We start from the raw sequence: 20,306 nt of genomic DNA on the forward strand, positions 1-20,306 counted from the left end.
CATGTGTCTGAACTTATGGCAAACCCTTACACAGGAATGTAAATATATAACTGCAGCATATGGTTTGATTAAAGAAATAAAATATAATAATCAAATATTAATTTCCAAATACTGGAGAGAGAAATTGTTGACAATTGAAGAAAGTAAAATACTAAAAGCAATTCACTTAAGCATAAAATCTGTGTCCCTTCAGAAGCTATTATTTACCCAATTGATGATATTTAATAACGCGTATTATACGCGTCTCACTCTACAAATTTAACTCAAAGAACTCACCAAAATGCCCATATTGTATAGATCAAACAGCCGACCTCCTACATATGTTTTGGAGTTGTAAATGTATTTTCAAACTCTGGAATTCCTTGAAACTTCAACTACAAAAAATGGGATATCAACATTCCACACTCTCCTGGGAATTTACGATTTTACATATTCCACCACCCAACTTGGAAAGAACCCAAAGAATTATACTAGTCAATATTTTTGTTGATGAAGTTATATATAGCTTCCAATTGGTTGAACCCTTTACAGACATCATGGCAAAATTTCAAGATAGTAGCCACCAAACATATTCTAGCACATAAATTTCTAATTAGTGATCATAAGAAAAATGTAAACAATACAAAAATATGGGAACAAATCTTTAACATTGTATTAGCTTAAAGTTCCATTCCACTATTCGCTGGGAAAAACTGAATAACTGTTGAATTTTATTGAGATAAGTCTTATATGGTTACTAGTTCTTTTTTCTTCATTATTTTTTTTTTTAGAAGTGTATAGGTATGTATAATGATTCTATGTAACTGTTGGAAGCATTCATGTACATATTGTAAGTAGTTGGTAGTACTGTATTAGTTGTTTGGAAAAAATAAAATAAAGAATTATTATTGAAAAAAAAAGAAACAAACATAAAAACAGGCAAAGACTGACATGGGAGGTGCTGACACACTATGGGGGTGATTCTAGAATTATAGACATGTGGACAAAAGGAGGCCATTGTTGATGGGGAGAACTGTTTTGGAAATGGGAGGAATGTGATGCACAATGAAGTGGAACATGAAGATGGGGGACAGAGTAGGCATAACTCCCCTTTTTCCACACTGCTTAGACCCAGGGAGAGGTCAGTCAGCACCCTGACCACCCTCCTCACTGGATCTCGATTGAGGCAGTGAAGGCAGAAGCAAACAGCTGTGTGACTCTACAAACCTCAGAAAGACCCATTCTAGACAGCTAATACAGGCTTCCAGCTACTGGTCCACCATCTCCTCTATCACCTCCATGAATTTTCACTGCCTGACAAAGTGTGCACCCCTGGCAGTGCCATTACAGGAAACAATAATACTTCCCTCCAGTAAGCGATCACCAGAGGGTACAAGAGATGCCGCCTGCACCCCTTCTATAGCACCTAAGAGGGAGGCAGACCTGTTGGTAATGGAGTTCTGGTAGAGGGCAGGTGGGCCTGATGGGCTGTGGGGACCTGGTCTGCAACACAAACACAGCTATGGTAGCTGCTGCAGAAAAAATAGAAACATACATGAAGAGAAATAAAATGACAAACATAAAGTCAAACACAAAAGGATAGTGTCAGAGACAAAAAGAGGGAGAGAGAAAAAAACATTAGTATTAGTGTGTGACATAGAACATATTACAGCCCTATGCAACAATGGACTAAACATGCTGTAAATATGTTACTATGACACATTAGAAGCTCCTGCTTACCTGCATTATCACAAGGCTTTATATTAAGATGTGCAGGCAACCTGTAGACTACCACATCTGTGGACCCTCTACAAGCACAGTACTGGAAAGTGGCGCCCACCAGCCCAAATAACCTAGCCATAGCAATACAAACATATGTACGTTCGATGAAAGTATGACCAAGAGTGAGAGCTGTCAGCATGAAGCATGGGTAGTATGGTGTTTATAGTAACACATCCACCGGACAATATGGTGCAATCACAACTACACTCCCAAACCGCTACCCTCTCCCCAACACACACATATACTCACAACCTAAAATAACTGCCCATCAAGGGCAAACTTCTACACATTTATTCCTACCCCTTACAAAACCACCACTGCCCTCAAAAACACATATATCCTGAGTTAGGCAGTACGCACAGGTCATGCAACAACATGGGTCAGGCTAATGATCGCCAGATGCACTACAGTAGGACAGATGGGCACATTCCTGAAAGAGCAGATTCCTGTTTAACCTATGCCTGTAGTGTGTATCCTGTTTGTGGAAGTGTGCTGAAGAGTTCCTATAACTAAGATTTTATTTTCCCTGTCCTAGCAGATGTTATGTCACAAAGTAGTCATACCTATACAATCTCACAATACTTGTCAGCACAAACCTAACTTCATATTTACAAGTGGTGCATAGCATGACATAAGTAGAACTTCTTCACTGGTAATACATAATATGCAGTACTGTAACAAAATATTGCCATTTATGCAGGTACACACTCTGGCAGTGATGACATATAACTGGCCGTTATGTTAATGAATACTACAAAATGATATTAAATCATATGTACACCCCTTTGCTTGCAGAGTTGTTCCATTCAAACACGTATGAATAATTTCCAAGGAGAAAATGGGAATTGTTGGAATAAAATACTAACTTTACTTAGAAACAAGCAAATAATGAACACAAACAGCTCTCCAAATAAAAGCTTAGCCATAAAATTACGTGTTAATACTTTCTACAACAAATAAAACAAAAGCACTTGCAGATGTCAGAGCCAGCACCACAGGAAACTAGTTGAGCTATTTATCTCTTTATTTCACTACAGACTTTTTCAGAAACAATGTCTTTCTAAATCACATTCTTTTTTAAATACACACTTGTATATACTGAATGTGTTTTAGATCTGTGCTTCCAACAAACTCTCTAATCAAACAAATAAATGAAAATGCCAGAGAATAAAACAGGGAGGATAATGCCTTAGTGAGTTCTCATAATTAGAATTTGCACAAGAGCTTGGATCAGATCCAGAATAACTTCAGGGAAACAGTGACAAGTAACCATTTAGGAAAATATATTTCTGCCTGCATAACTTTTTCTTCATATTATAGGGTAAAATTAATGGTACATGATTTTTTTTTAAATTAATTCCATAAAAGTTAAAGTATGCAAGCAAAATGGAATTATTTTTGGACTGGTGAAAATATTTTGACACAGTGTGAAAAAAATGAAAGGTTCTACAAATGGTGGTCAAATGAAACAGCTGTACTGTACAGCTGGTGATTAGGATTCGTGAAACATCCAGTGGTATAGAATTCAGGAATTTTCCAGTGGTATAGGATTCAAGAAATTTCCAATGGTATAGGATTCAGGAAACATGCAGTGGTACAGGATTCAGGAAACATCCAGTGTTATATGATTCAGGAAATTTCTAATGGTATAGGATTCAGGAAACATCCAATGGTACAGGATTCAGGAAACATCTGGTGACATGGCTGAAGCCTGTACTACATGGCCTAAAAAATCTAATAGCTGTTCTATACAGAAATGACTGAATAAATTAAATAGCAAATAATCATTTGCCCATAGCCCACTGCAGCACTTGCTGCAATGGACACAGTGGAGGCTGGATGTCCCTTCATTTATCCTTCTAGATAGAAACCACAGACAGGATGCAACAGCCAGTTCGAGTTCCTTTACTCTTATGATATTCTTAATAATGGACAGTTCTTGTGTCTTGTCTCATTCTGCCTTTGCAGATCATATAGGCCAATCAAAGGCAGAGCGATTGTTTGTAGTAATTCTTTACAGATGAGGCCCAATATGGACGAAAACGGCAGCATAATCAGCACGTGCACCATGTATCTGAATCTCAATAATTCACATCTTGTATTATTTACACAAACCATTGTGTCCCTTCTGCAAGGTGTTTATGAATTCCACTGTGGGGTAATAATTTAAAACACCTTTATATAAATATGAAAAAAAAGTTTATAGTTTTCCAGTGTTTTCCTGCTAAAGTTTCACTATCTTAGGTTAACAACTAATAGTCAGAGAAGAAACTTCTGAACAAAGTGATCTGCCAATGTGGCAGAGATATCACCTTTTCAGAAAAGTTTACATATTGACCCTGTAGAAAATAAAATCATGGATTAAAAAGAAATTAAATATTATTCATATGGATAGCGGTTATAATTAGTATTATTCTTATTACTATTATAATTATGCCATTGTATAGTGCCAGTGTTAGTGTACTGATTGCATATATTAATCATGTGTTCATGTATTGCATTGTATTAACCTTGCTATATCCCTCATATATAATGTGCCAGAATGCAGCAAGAGTACTGAAAAATCAGAGTGCACAAAGCCATGCAATTTAAAAAGTGTCAGAAGGTTAAAGGGTGACAAAATTATAGGATATGGAAGAAAGTTTAATCTTTGCAAAGCAAAGGCTTCCTTTTCTCAAAGAGCAATAAACTTGGGAGAGGAAAATAAGCTGTGTTCCAAAGACTTACAATGAAAAACAAGAATTATGTGTTAACTGCTGGAATCATCCACAGCAGAGACAAAACGAAGAAATTCCCAGTCTTAACTCCTGTTGGCAAGGGTTATATACTGCAGAGACTTGTACAGATTCATATAATCATTCAAACTTCATTCTTCATTGGTTCTTGGGCAGTTGCATTCAGATTTAAACATTCAGTAATATCATAGCTACAGACAGTCTCTGGAAGATCTTTGCTTGGGTAATTCACTAAGGGCTGCTCTACAGTCATACCCGACAAAGGAACTAAAGAATGTGATGTTACATCTTACTGATTCAGAGCCTGGTCATTTACACAGGCACAGGAAGATCAATTCACAGTGAGGGAAAGGAAGGCTGCCTTGAGAGGCATCTAACCAATTTCTGCTCTGTTATTAAATGGATATTTGCCAAGGATGACACCATGGGATTGCAAAAATTATCTTTACTGGATTCCCCCAGAGAGTGGACACAGAACTCATGGTTATTTTTTTTTCAGTGCTCACTGAGGGCTAGTGACAGAAATATCTGCTAACCAGGACTTTTAAATGGAAAAGAAACGTTTTTTTTTCTTTCTTCTTTTTTGTCTTTCAAATGGTATTTGACCTACCTGTCTGCTACTAAATTGAGTATGTAACTTTTTTTTGACTTATTAATGCGGTACAGCAGTTTTTTTTAAACATGGCTTTTATTTACACCAAATGGATGAAAGCAATCCATGGCACTGTGGAAACTCCCTTATTCTTTATTTAAGGGATGCTCAACATCCATTTGTATTACCAACACAGGCTAGAGAGAGTAAAGTTTATTAATTTTCTGTCACTAACATGACACCAATACACTGTAACAGAAACTGTACATTATATATAAATTGTACATATAACATGGAAGTGCTGGTGGGGAAGGCAAAATTGCCAAGCCCCCCATACGACTGGGACTTTCTTCTGTACACACATAACTAACTATACCATTTATGAGGGTGCTACACCTTGGCAATGAATCAAATACTTGGTTTAGAACTGTAAGGATGAAGTGAAGGAGCTTTTCCAATGACCAGGATGTACTTATATTTTGTAGTTTTCCAGAAAACAGGATTTTCAGTTGGTCTGTTGGTACTGTTGTAGAAGTGACATTTGAATGAAGTGTATTCATTCATAGAATTCTCTGATGCAGCATCTACTCCAACCAAATGTTTGTTTAAAAAATCATAATGTAAACATTGATACAAACTACACACTATTCTGAAGAAAATGAGCTTATGTTACAGTTTTTTTTAATATTAAAGGGATTGCATTTTAAAAAGAAATAAGAATTGTGCCATGTAAACAACTGCAATAATTATAGTTCTTACTTTTTGTTTTTTTATGTTATGCAGCATATTTTCCCAGGCCAGCAGTAACTGTAATCTCATAAACTGATGACGGCAGTGACACGTAATTGCTTGCATGCACAAATCATATACTTTTACTTCTCTTTTGATTGTGTTAACATGATAACATTACAAAGTCTTTGAAAAGAATATAACAAATCACTTAGAGGACAAACACCACTGAGAATATAATTTTACAGAGATTAATACATACTGCGGATTCTAGTGTTTGCATATGCAGGTATCATGGAGTCCACAGTTAGCTCTGGATGTAATATACAGCCATGTGTGTAAGCATCCATAGGCAGAGAATCAAGAAGTTCTCTGTAGTGTTGCACCCTGAGGTAGTACATGCTTCCTTCCTCTGGCATCAGCGTTGGAGTATTTTCTGGGGAAAAATATGTAAAATGCCTATCTTAGTCCAGTGATCTCAGATACTTTGATGAATGTGCTTTCATGTTATAGATAGTGTATTAGACAAGTGTTTGATCAAAGAAGTAAAATAGCAAGACATTATATTAGTATTAACCATACAGATAAGTAAAGAAAAAAACTCAAGTTTTTCATAAGCTTAAATAAGGAAAGTACATCCATCCAAATCTGAATAAATAAGTTCATATGGAAGCAGTGACTATTCTGGCTTGTACCATGAAAGTACTTCTTGCAAAGCTATATTAAGAGAGGGGACAAATTGGGCACTTGCCCTGTTTTACAGTCCCTGTGCTATAGATTTTATTCTGAAATTTTGTGCATAAGGGTAAAGCTGATGAAATTAAATTACTTTATTTTTTTAAATAGGACTGTATGCACTTTCTAACAAAATGAGGGTGAACCACTTTAAATAATACTTTTAAAGAAGCATGAACCTGCAAAGTCGAATACCTTTACTTTATCTTGCTATGGCTTCCTGAAGCTGAGATGATGCTAGTAATTAATACTAGTAGTTTTACTGACAGCAACCACAGTGGTAGGAATTTATTTTCTTCTAATTGTTACTTACTCTGAAAGTGAACATGATAACTGTCTATGACAAGAGTGTGTGTGTGTGTGTGTGTGTGTGTGTGTGTGTGTGTGTGTGTGTGTGTGTGTGTGTGTGTGTGTGTGTGGAGTGGGGGTTGGGGGATGTAGATTCAGGCAGTTTATTTTTATTTACTGACCACTGTTAAAAGTGATCACTGATGTTGCTTATCGGGGCTGTGTATGTGTGTAATACTTGAGCTATAGAAGAAGTGCTGTTTTGAGAAGTGTGATCAGGCTGTGATTGGAATAAAAGGGTTTGATCACTGTAAAAGGAACATTGATATAGTTTGGGGGGGGATTGTACTATACGTGCCAAACAGCAACAACCAGTTTAAAAACACTATTTTGGTTTTAAACACTTTCATTTTTCATCATACTCAAATATCAGTTGCATGCACAGGAAGTGGGTACCTCTGAAGTGTGATCAGGATATGTGTGAAAGCAGCTGACCATCAGACTAATTTTGCAATGGCAGAGCAAGTAAGTGTGTGTGTGTGTGTGCAAGAAACTATATGAAGTATATTGTTATGGTTGGCTACATGTCAATCCATCAACAGAACTTTCCTTGAGTGTTGTAAAATTGATGTAGAGTGAAACAAGTTTTATCAAAGCTTGGAGGTAAGTTTTTTCCAGGGGGCAAGCCCCCTGCACCCCCCCCCCCCAGTGTGAGGGGATAACACGTATACCCCCAAACTTAAATATACCTACTCTAAGGTCATACAAACAGTGAAGAAAAAAAGAAAACTCCACTGTAAGTGAACCCGTCAATCATACAGTACTTGAGGGAAATGCTGTTGATGGATTGACAGGAGCCCATTGTGGTCATTATTCATTTCATTTCATCAGTCAGACAACAGAGGTACGCAAAGCCAAAACATACCTATTTATGGCAGGGTAGAGTCAATGTTTGGATGGAATACATTCACCTCTGCTTGTCATTTTCTCATTTGATCACAGTTAAATAATCATGAATCTGGTTTTGTAGTGGCACAGTGAATGTGTGGTGTGTGTGTGTGTGTGTTTATTTTGTGTGGCTGTGTATATGTGTGTGCATGTACAAGTGCACATGACATGTACAAGGGGGTGGATGTTAGATGTGTGTGAATAAGGTGTCATCACAACTTTTGTTTTAGAATATTTCATGTGATCTCTTCACAGTTACAACAGATGAAGGCTAGCAGAATGAGCAAGGGGCTAAAACTAGCTTCTTTGATACTTAGTGACATACTGAAGACACAACACATTTTAACTTTCTGAATATTACTTTGTTACTATAATGTCACAGCATTCCTATTGCAAATATTCTAAAAATGAGTTCAAATATGCTAATTTCCTTTTTTATTACATAGGAAAATGTGTAGAAAACAAAATTAATAAATTACCTTTAATAGCCAGCTCTCTTTTTCAAAACACAAAACAACACTATATGTAAATTCTAAACAACAGTGAAAACTATATCATCCTCAACATCAGCAAACCTGGATGCCAAGGAACTCCAGCAACTGTGAAGTGCACCGTGTTTTTGTAACTGTGTGGCATACAATGATCAAAAGTATGAAGCTAATATACACTATAATTAGGTCATACAATCCTTTTTTTTTTTCTATTTACTTAACCAGTCTGCCTGATAGCTCTCTAACAGTACATAATCAGCCTGTTTATTCTTCTGACAGGAGGGACAGCCAGATTGATTCATTGCCTTCAAAGGGCAAAAGACCTACAGCCTACTCTTTATCTAGATGGGCTGACAGACTTTTAGTTCTCCCTACCCCACAAATCATCATAACACTTTTGGGGTTGGAATGAAATTCTCTACCAGGTTAGATAGCTTAAGCAATTATTCTCATTTTAACTGTGTAGGCCCTTCACAAGCTGTAATAGAGAATGAAGTAGTGCAGTTACATGTATAAGACCAATGAAGTATATGTTTCTTAAATACATCAAAACAATTACGAGAGGCCAAATAATTTTCACGTTTCAGCTTCATAGTTGCATAGAAATCATATAGCTTACTTGCAATACTGTGATAAAGAAACCCTGCAGGTAAAGGAAATCAAACCTTTGTGCAGAAGTGTACCGAGAAAGGCAGACTGGTAAAGCATGGTTTGCAGACACCTGCTTTAAACTTTGAGGTATAAAGTAATAGCAAACTATGCAGCTTTGTGTAGTGAATTTACAGTGCCCCTAGGTAATGCCCAGGACTCAATGTCAGTCATCACATAAACTCAGGAGACAAAGCGTTATAGTTAGAGTACAGGATATGGAGGGCTTTTCTACACAAACCAGGGCGATAAGTATTCAAAAGATTCTAACAGAGTTTTTAAAATATTGTCTGAGCCCAACTTACCCACAGTCATCTACATCGTTTTTATCCCCACAAACCTTGTCCAAATCAGAGATGACCTCCCAAACTGCACACATAATGGCTCAGACTAATAAATGTTAATGCTTGATTATAACTGCAGAAGTTCAAATAAGACACAAGCTCCTGTTACAATTACTACCCAACTGTATGAATGAGACAGGTGAGCTTTATTTTTTTCAAATTGCAATGGATACAGCCTTTATCTCTCCCATCCTAAAACCAAGGAAAGCCCCAACTACCCCAAGCCATTCAGACTGATCTCTGTTATATATGGATCATAAGTTACATATGCTGAGTCTGGCAACTACTCCATAAATTATTTTGCCTGGTGGGATACATGATAAACAAATCAACTTTATCAAGGAAAGAATGTTTTAAGATAGCATTTAGAAGGTTTTTTTTCTAGGTCAGTTACAATTAGACAGCAATTTGCATATATCCCATGGGCTTCCACTACAGTAAGTTTAAGGCTTTACACAGTAAAGACTTTAGCTTTGCTGGGTATTTCTTGCAGTGTTTACTAAATAGTTTTATCTGTATGACCTTTTGACCTTTTGCTTTGGATATTATTTGGGAGATTTTGCAGTCAACCTAATGTTATGGGCATCAAGGCTGTTTTTAAGCTTGATGTTTCTAAAGTGCGGCTAAATAATTCAATTTATGTTGTAAAAGTGAGTAAAAAAATAAAGGCAAGTATGGTACATCTGCAGCTACACAGGTTTGGTTTTATGGGCCTGAAGGCACAAGTAAAGGCTTAAAAAATTAAAAGGTCATAGATATTTAGAAGCCATGCAGTTGAAATATTGGTAAATCCTTAAAAGGGAATTTGCATATATTGTATGGGCCTTTCTTGCAATTTTTAGTTATGTTTATACTTCCAATTTACTAATTAATTGTATGTCTGTCTTATCTGACCTCCTCCATCAGTTCTATCGGGTCCCATTCATGTTGTCGGATTGTGAAAAATAGCGAAAGGCTACAATATCAAAAATGCCGTTCATCAAAATATGTTTTGTGGGGCCGTGGTACAGTGGGGATTGGAATATTTGCCCTTTCCTCACTGTATTGCGATCTCGGAGTTGGTATATATAATTAGCGGGGGGTGTGGGGGTGCAGCCTGCCACAAAACACATTACGATGAACATTTTCGATATTGTAGCTGTTCACTATTTTCACAATTCGACAATGTGATATAGATGCGTTCTATCCTATGTTCTATGAACTCTGACTCTTTATCTTCCGTGTATTTTTTTGTAGCCTTTGAGTGTTTCTTAACATTAAAAACTGTTCCTAAAATGAGTTGTGCTTTCATATTACTATGTTTTTCAAATAGTCCTGATATGGCAACTTTGTTGCTTCTCAGAAAGGCCACAGCAAACACTTGAATTAGCTGCATGTCCTCAGGAAGAATGTTGATTTCTGAAACTTTAATTAGGCAGTAAGTTTAAAATCACTTCACTGAAAATAACAGCCTGCTTTTGCCTCTTGCCCCTGTCAGCTGCTGCCAATCCTGTTCATTTAGTATGCCTTACAAAGTAGAAGCTCTACTTTAAGAAGCTATGTTACTTGAAAGTTAAAACAACTGCAAACAAATAATGCAGCTTATAATACAATTGTAATCCACATTAGCACATAACAGAGTATCTTATTCTCAACACCATACTTGCTATTACCAGCATTATAATTTGGCCATGCACTGTATAGACTACATCATTTATTCCAGGTTAAATAAAGTGAATTAACAATTTCTTGAGGAGAAAAAGTATTGTATTTATGGTACCCTCATCCCCTTAAAAATGGAATGACATATAGATACAGTTACAGCATTCTGACCTAAATGTTTAATGTTGCTTGCGCATGCACATACACACACACACACACACACACACACACACACACACACACACACACACACACACACACACAAAAAACAATGGAATACCATATATTTAAAGTTACTGCATTCTGCACAAAACAGTTAATGTTGCTTGCACACATACACATGCACTCACACAGACACAGAGACAAACATGCGAGTGTGTCCATGCACACAAACACACACACACATGCACACAAACACTCACACACACACACACACACACACACACACACACACACACACACACACACACACACACACACGCACACACACACACACACACACTTATACCTTCAAACTGAATTACCATCCATAAAAGTCACTTCAAGGTAGTCAATGATCTGGCTTGCTTCACATACAATGTTATTTTCGTGGACAAGAACAGGCACTTCACCAGCTGGATTCAGGCGCATAAACCATGGCTCGTTATGTTCACTGAGAGGAAGGCTTACATCATACTCCTTACATTTTAAGTCTTTCTCTGCAATTGCCAAGCGAACCTGAAAAATAGATTTACAGTTGATATGCCATGTTATTAAATCCACTAGAAAACACAAGAAGTAAATTATGTACAATTCTTTACCACTTACTGTACTGGTAGAGTAGCCTGATGGGCTGCTAAGAAATAACTTTCTATGTATTACACAAAGTATAACCTACATCATAAGGTAACTGCAGAATGAAATAATACTATTTAAAGTGAACCACAATAAAAATATGTGTGTATACATTCTGTTTTTGACACATAGTGCTTTGCATTAAGTTTTAGTGCCATAGCACCCAGTCGGCAGAGCTCATCAACAAGTAATTACTAGTGTAGTACACCCAATTGTCTAATACGTCAGCTGTACCTCTATTGAGTAAGTCTGTAAATCCCAGGATAGGCACATTTATGGGGAAATAAACAAAGCACAAATATACACACTGTGCCATAGCTTGCATAAAAACTAATTATGTTTTGATTCATTCATTCATTCATCTTCTGATTGCTCACTTAATTACATCAAAGACTGCAGTGAAGCTGGAAATTATCCTGTCAACCAGTATTTACAAGGCATAGAATTGTATATTAGACAATGTGTCATCCCATTACAGGACACACACATACACACACACACACACACACACACACACACACACACACACACACGCACGTGTGTGCACACACACAAACAACACATTCATATGTGGTAGCACTCACACCTATGACCAGTCTAGAGGACTGCATATTCACCTGCAGCATATCTTTGGGATGTGAGAGTAAAACAGAACACCTGGCAAAAAACAACACGGACAGAGAAAGAATAAGTTGATTTTGTACAGAAGGCACCCACAGGGAGACCTAAAGTGGAAAATCAAACACATTAGGTTGCATTTCTAACTGTTACTCCACTGTGCTACACCTGTTATGTAATAGTTTACTTACAACACAGTATTACTGACTCAATAAAATCCATTTGGATTCATGTACCTCTGTCTAAACTTAATAATGGAGCATACGTTACACAACTTATTTTTTTTCCACATGACTCCACTCAATGACTTGTGTTCTTGCTCCCAGTTGTATCATCTGTATCTCTTTACAGGGTGACAAGCAGGACCATTCATTCCCTGGGCTGGATGATAGCCCTACAACCTATTCATTCCTTGACCAAGATGAGAAGTTCATCATTGCATCTGTTTCCCTCTGAGGCAAGAATTGGGAGTTTGAGAGTGAGACAGTCTACTATGTCACACAGACCCTGATTCTTACCCAACCTAACCCCTCTGCCAGCTCTGACTCCATAAGTGCTGCTGTCTGAGAACACACATGTGCTTCCATATTTGTTTAAATTCCTGGCCTATGTGGTAAAACCACCTAATTCCAAATACAGCCAACTTAATAGGTTCATAGGTGTTTACTAGGGCCTTTTTAAGTCTAGCCATGCATCCCAAATCTCTGATGAGTTCTGATACCCTTGATAAGTGTAAGCATGGGCCTGGGAGATGAACCATTTACAGGCTACCTGTCTGCATCAGAGACATAGGTGCCAAACCAGGGATGAATTTCCAGTTTCCTATCCAATTGTCCAAGTTACACTATGAATTGGATTAAGGATGAACTCTGCTTCACATGGATGGGGAGCCTTTTCCATAGATGGGGTAGTATCTGGGCTACATACCTATCTCTCCAGCAGGTCCTATTTATATCACAGGCAAGGTTTAATCCTTTAGATCAGGTACTTCTGGTACTGTTTGTTTTGTAGATATGCAGGCAGTCCATCTGAGTGGGGTCTGACAATGCCCTGTATGCCAGGCAGAGATCTCCCCTCAAAAGCCTGTAGGAGACAGAATACAGGGATAAGGCCTTGAGGAGATCTGCACAAGACATATTACTTATGGCCTGTATTCTTTTAGTGAGGAACCTCTGTGGACATTCCAGTTGTTGGATATGACTGATTAGGTACATACCAAAGGGAGCACTGTACTCAATGATAGGTCTGATGAATGCCGAATACAGTAGAACAATGACTCCCTTGGACTTACATGCCATACCTTTGTTTATAAGTTGCGCAACATAGAATGATTTCCTCACCACTGCAGACATGTGATGATCAAAGGCTAGATTACTAGCCATGTGTATCCCTAAGTCCCTGACTACTGGGTCAGCTCTAAGGGGTGTGTTGTCAATATGATAGCCCAAGGATACTATTATGCATTTCTTGGCATTTATTTTTAGTCCATGACTCTGACACCAGTTGTTTGTCTGTGTCAGCCCCTCCTGTAGAACATTTGTGTCAGTGTGAGATTCCATGTCAGCTCCTAATTTGCAATCATCTGCAAATTTAGTCAGCCAGAGACCAGTGACATTGGCTTTGACTTCTGAGAAGTAAATGCCAAAAAGGAGTGGTCCAAAGAGTGATCCCTGAGGGACTCAACTTGTGACTGGCCTCTTTGTAGAGGTGGACTCCCCAATTCTAACTTCCTGGGTCCTGTGTGTGAGCCAGTTGGCTATCAACCAGGTGACATACAGGTTTGTACCTAACCTCTTGAGTTTGTCAACAATGCCTGAGTGGGGTATTGTGTCATATACCTTGGCCAGGTCAAGGTGGGCAGTGTGAACGTTTCTGCCCTCATCCATTGCTTTGGTGACCTTCTCAAAGACACCCACCAGGTTGAGAAGGCATGATCTGCACTTTATGAAACCAAACTGGGTTGGGGACAGTATCAGGAGGTTTACTATATCTCTGTTGGTCATCTCCATGATAATTCTTTCCATGGCCTTACATATAAAACTAGTGAGACTTATGGGACTCCTACACTCCTGTGAATGGATCTGTGTAGCAAGCTGAACTACCTTCCTCCCCTTAGGAGAGGCAAGCTGAAAAATGCTACTCAGTCCTACCCCCCTCCCCCAGAGATCTTCCAACTTTAGGTGCCACTAACTGAATGCAGGCTATCTGGCATGTATCCAGGTTTTTATCTCTCTATGCCACACAACCACTTTAGTTAATTAACCTGTGTTTAGATACTCAACAGAAATGCACAGATATTTTGTCCAATCCAAGGTTACACAACTACAAACCTCTTTTTGTTTGCTTATCAGTGCTTACTTACTAAGCTTTAATGTCCAGTATTCTTTCACTGGCAAATTGCTAGTAGAATCGCTACATGTAGAAGCTAAGCCAAATGGCACTGATACGTAAACTCATAAGCATGCCATAATGCACAGATGTGCTAGGACTGGGGGGTACACAAGTGAGACATTGCATTGATGACCAAAATATTCTGAAAAGTGGGGGATCTGGATCATGTGTAATCTGCAGGTAGACAGTTAAGGCTATTATCCAGATAACAATGCTCTCAAATGTTTTAGCAATACACAGGAGTCTCTGGTTTTTAGCTCCTCTTTTCCTCTGATATCATATATTTGGCATTATGAAAAAAAGAAATGGGAAAGAGTTTGGTCACTGAGTACTACTGGAAAAGTGAGGAGGAGTCAATTAGTATGAAAATTAGGATGTAGCAAAAGAAATATCAAGTGCAGGTAGAATATCTGACAGGGACTGTTTATTGGTAAGTCCGTCGAGCTAAGTAATTCATGTTATCTGCACTACATATCTTTACATAGCTTAGATAAATATAAGAATCAATGGGAGATAGATTGTCAATGGAAAACATTTAGTAAAATGATGCTGTTTCAAATCAGTATCTCTAAGTCAGGAGTGAATCAAAATGTTGCAGCTACTGACAATTATTTCCAGGTATAAAAGCAGGAGTCATTTTCTTTAACTGATTTTCTAGTGTGGTGATATCTAAGCTTTAATGTTCACATTTCTGTTATTGTGGTATCCATCAGAACCACTGAGATGAATATGTATGGTTGTTATGGGTGGATAGGTTAACACTTTTAAGTACGTATATACAAATAATAATTATAATGGTGTAGCAGGTTGCCTTGATTCTGGAATTGTTGGAATTAGCAGATGCTGACTTATCCATCTGACACAGCAATACTAAAGGATGACAATGGATTTAGGGAACACTTGTAAGAGCAACATGAGAGATGACTTGTTTAACAGTGTTGTTGTTGTGCCTTTTGGCTTTTCCCAGTTAGGGGTCGCCACAGCGGAACTCTGGTCTGCTAATGATTGGCAGTAGATTTTTACATGCCGAGTTGCCAGCCCTGACGCACAACCTTCAATGGAGGTACGCCCATTCACGCATGTCTCCACACAGAAGACGCTCTAGCTGAGAATTGAACAGGACAACGCCTTACTGTGAGGCGACAACGCTACATGTACAAATAATGTAGCACTAATAAAACTTATAAACTCTGTAGTGTTTAACTGTCTCAAGCATAGCAAGTGTAAAATACTTCATTCAGGAGTGCAATTAATGGTTAATTCTTAGCCATTTCAGACAAAACTGTGTTGTAAAAGCATACCGCAAACAAATAATACAATGGGAACTATAAAATGTACTAAAATAAGCAACAAGAGATGTTAAGTAGAATTGTATCTTTACAATAATATTATACAATAGATGCAAGGGTAAGAACTCAGTTTTATAACCCCAAATAAATACCATCCAAGTTAATCTTTTGATATTAATGTCATATTAACATCATAAAGCATGCTTTTTTCTTCCACATATAAATGCTAATATAATTATAAAGCTCATTTAAGTATGCTCAGATTCTGGGATATTAAAAAATAGTAAAATGATGCCTACTTGTGTAATCCAACATGCGGGCAATATGCATATTCCTGGGTAATTTTCTCCCCTCTACAACTGAATTGCATCAATAATTCAGGACGTTTGTATTTTATTGTTAATACATAAACTGGATTTTTATTGTATTTTACCTATCTAACCTACGGCATACAATTTTTTTTGAAATGTTAAGATTTATTGTATATTAATTGTTTTTCTGTAGCTTTTCTCCCTGGGCCTCCATTGAAAGGGGGATTATCCTGTCTAACAAACATAATAAATACATAAATAACTAAATAAATAAATAAATAGTTTGAAATATGGGCAATATACAACCTCTTAAAGGCCCCAGTACCCTAATTGATAAAGCACTAGCTTTCTAAGCCAAGGATTGTGGGTTTGAATCCCATCCGGGGTGACAGAATTTTTGGCAGTACAGTACTGCAGCAGATGGCACTGTTGCCTCACAGAAAAAAGTTTTCTGATTCAACTCTTGGCTGGAGTGCTTTGTGTGCACAGTCTACATGTCCTACCTGTTTCTGCAAGGGATTTATGTGGATGCTCCATTTTCCTCCCATATTCCAAAGACATGCAGTAAGTGGATTGGGCACTCTAAATTGGCCATAGGTGTGAGTGTGCCTGTGTGTATGTGTGGTATGGAAAAAACAACCAGTGGAGTGAACATTAGCTCTAGATGATTCTCACTTTTGAAGTAATACCCCTACCCCATGTGCAAAAATGGGAAATGTGAATGGATGGAAGCATGGATGGATGCAATACCTCATAAACTATAAAAGTTACAGGCTTAGAATCAGTGGTACATTAGGCATCACCTAAGCTTTAATTTAGCAAATGCAGTCATTTTAAATCACTTAGTTGTAGCAATATTAATACGGATACAGAAATAAAGAATATGTTCATATCTGACATAAACAAGTCTTGCTATCACCTGTGCATTTTATCTGACATGCTCTTCTTTTCCTTGTCATATCCCCACCCCATGTGAAATCCCTATTAGTAAAACAGTACTAGGAAAGTTGTCTCCTATAGTCAGAAAATACTCCTGCAAAAATACTAGACAAACTTTCAGTCCTCACTTATGGCCTCTTAAACCTGCAATTTGTGAATTAAATGTCCTTACTATATATCCCATTTTACAGATGGGTGCAAAGAATTCTGTCTGACTAAATAAAAACACATTCATTTAACTTATCCTAAACCAAAACCATGACCTCTATGTAAAAGCAAGCATCAACATACTGTCACATCTCTGAAGATGCAAATATATTTCTAGTCAGTACTAGGTGATTGACACTTTCCTCACTTTTTCCTGTCATCAGGACATACTACAGTCCAAATTCTGCTCAAAGGCTAAAACTGACGCTCTGTATTTGACATCCAACCACCCATGACAAATACTTTTGTAACAGTAGTATTCAGCACTCACTGTGAACACAACTTCAGAGTTTTTATTTATTTATTTTATTCTACATTTGTGGACCAGGCTGGTCTAACTGGATATATGTCCATTTTCAGTAGAGGCCTGGGGAGATAAACTGCGAGAACACAAATTTAATAACACAATGCAGGTACAATACATAATTTAACAATGATGGCAGCTCATTGTATAACTATTTAACAAATGATCACGTATGTATTAAAGTAAGTACCCACAGAAGATGTCAGTACAAACACCAGCATTATCTAGAAGATAAAGTTGTCTTTGTTATCAAGGAAAATAGGACTTGGTACTGAGAAGTAGTGGGTAAGCAGAACCTAGTAAGAAGAGTAAGTTAGTCAAGGTTAGTACAGGGGAATGACCAGTGTGTTCTAAGGAAAAGTTTCAGTTTGTTTTTGAAAAGTGATATAGAGGACAGTGATGAAAGTTCACTAGGAAGTAGGTTCCAACACTTTCCAACAGTATTGGAGAACACAGTCACCAGCCATGTTGTTGGATTTACTAGAAGTTTATGTGATGAACATAAGGTTTTAAGATTTTTGTAGGGGATAATGAGGGTAGAAAGTATTGGAGTATTGGAAGGTTGGTAAAGGGTCTTATGGGCAATGGTCAGTTGGAGAAATTTAAGCTGATTTTGTAGCTCAAGCCATCCTAGCTGCTTTAGATTTTAACAATGATGGATTCTAAACGGATTGCCTGTGGCACATTTAGCAATGTTATTGTAGGAGTTTTCCATTTTGTTGAGGTTACTCTTTGATAGATTAGTATATATGGGCGAGGCATAGAGGAGTGTTGAGATTAGATGAGTGTGAGCAATAGTTATTCTAGCTGCTGGAGAAAGGAAGGGTTTGATCCTGTAGAGAAAGCCTAGTTTTCTATTAATAGTTTTTAGTGTATTGTTGATATGGGTGTTGAAGTTAAGGTTGCTGTCAATAGTTATTCCGAGTAGTTTGGTAGCTGGATCTGGAGATATGAGAGTACCATTATTGGATATTACTGTGAAATCTATTGGAGAAGACTTCCATGTAGGAGTAAAGAGCAAGAGTTTTGTTTTTTGGGGAGGGTTCAAGAGAAGGCAGTGCTGTGTAAACCATTGTTCTATTGTATTAAACACCTTTTGGGTTAGGGACTGCAGTTCTGATGTAGATGTGGCTGAGCATATAAGTGTAGAATTGTCTGCGTATTGTATACATGTAGCTTGAGGGATTACTAAGTGAAGGTCATTGATGAAAAACTGAGAATAGGAGAGGTCCTAATATGGACCCTTGAGGGACACCAAGGTTAATGGGAAGGTGGGTAGATAAATTATTATGCCATAGCACAGCCTGCTGTCTATTGTCTAAGTAGGATTGGAACCATTTTATAGCCAGTGCATCTAGTGACAGGGATTTGAGGATATTTTTAAGTATCTGGTGGTTAACCACATCGAATGCTTTGGACAGATCAATGAAGAGTGCAGAGAGCAGCATATTCTTATTACGTTTTTTTTTTAATACAGTCAGTAAAGAATAGGAGGACAGTGGTAGTGCTGTGGAATGGCCTGAATCCATGTTAACACCTGCAAAGTAAGTTATTTTGGATTAGATGGTCAAGTAACTGTCTATGGATGCATTTTTCCATTATTTTTGTCAAAGGAGAAAGTAAGGCTATGGGACGGTAGTTAGAAAATTTGGTAGAGTTGCCAACTTTATGTAGGAGGATAATGTGGGAGATTTTCCAGAGAGTTGGGGATGTGTCCTTCACTGATGGTTCTATTAATCAGAATGGAAATGGGATAGGCTATGGATTTGGCTGCTTTTTTGTAGATATTCTGCAGGTAACTGATCAGCTGATGGAGTGGATGGTTTCAGTATTTTGATAAGGGTAAGAATGTGTAATGTTGGGACTGGTTGGAAGAGAAATGGAGGGGGTGGGCTAGTATTAGAGGTTAGTAGAGTTAAGCTATCAGGTGATAGCTGATTGCAGAGTGTTTGAATAGTCTCTGTGAAAAAGGTATTGAAGGCATTGGCAGTTTGCTTGGGATTCTCATGGTCTGTGCCTTGTGGGCTTGGCGTAATGGCTTGACCTGGGTGGAGTAGTTGGTTAATGCTCGCCCAAAATTTTTGTGGTTTATTTTGGTGAGTTTTCTGGAGTTGTAGGTAGAGTATAGCTTTTTTGTGTGTCATTTCTCAGCTGTCTGAATTTTTGTTGATCTGCGGGGTTTTTAGTGGTTCGCCATTTAGTCCAGTATTTATTTCTAAGATGGATTTTTTTGCTTGGTTTCTTTGAAAGCCATGGGGCAGGTTTAGTCCTAATTCTGATAGAATGGGTTGGTGCATGGTGGTCTAGTATGGCTAGGAATTTAGAATTAAAGTACTTTACGGCTTCCTCAAGTGGGAGGTATTTTGTGGGAGACCAATCACATGCCCTAAGTTCACTTTAAAAGAGATCAGGGTTAAAGTTTTTCTTGGTCCGAATTGTCCTGAATGTGGTTGGGATGGGTATATTGGTCTTATGCCTGATAAGGTAGGTGAGTGAGTGGT

At 37.8% G+C, this 20,306-nt stretch overlaps 1 protein-coding gene across 3 annotated transcripts in view; it reads right to left on the reverse strand.

Annotated features, from left to right (window-relative positions):
* The window catches only part of GDAP1 (ganglioside induced differentiation associated protein 1), a 178,860-nt gene that overhangs the window by 148,560 nt on the left and 9,994 nt on the right, over positions 1-20,306 (reverse strand). The window contains exons 2-3 of one of the 3 annotated variants that reach the window (XM_044067210.1): positions 11,437-11,629; positions 6,080-6,253 (exon numbers count right to left, since the gene is read on the reverse strand). In XM_044067210.1, the coding sequence (XP_043923145.1) occupies positions 6,080-6,253; positions 11,437-11,629 (367 nt within the window). Of the gene's footprint in view, positions 1-6,079; positions 6,254-11,420; positions 11,630-20,306 lie in introns of those variants that run through there. The other 2 variants (XM_044067212.1, XM_044067211.1) reach the window with 2 other exon arrangements.

This window comes from Protopterus annectens, chromosome 3.part1 (assembly GCF_019279795.1).
Source record: "Protopterus annectens isolate FY-2018-M chromosome 3.part1, PAN1.0, whole genome shotgun sequence".
Taxonomy (NCBI): domain Eukaryota; kingdom Metazoa; phylum Chordata; order Ceratodontiformes; family Protopteridae; genus Protopterus; species Protopterus annectens.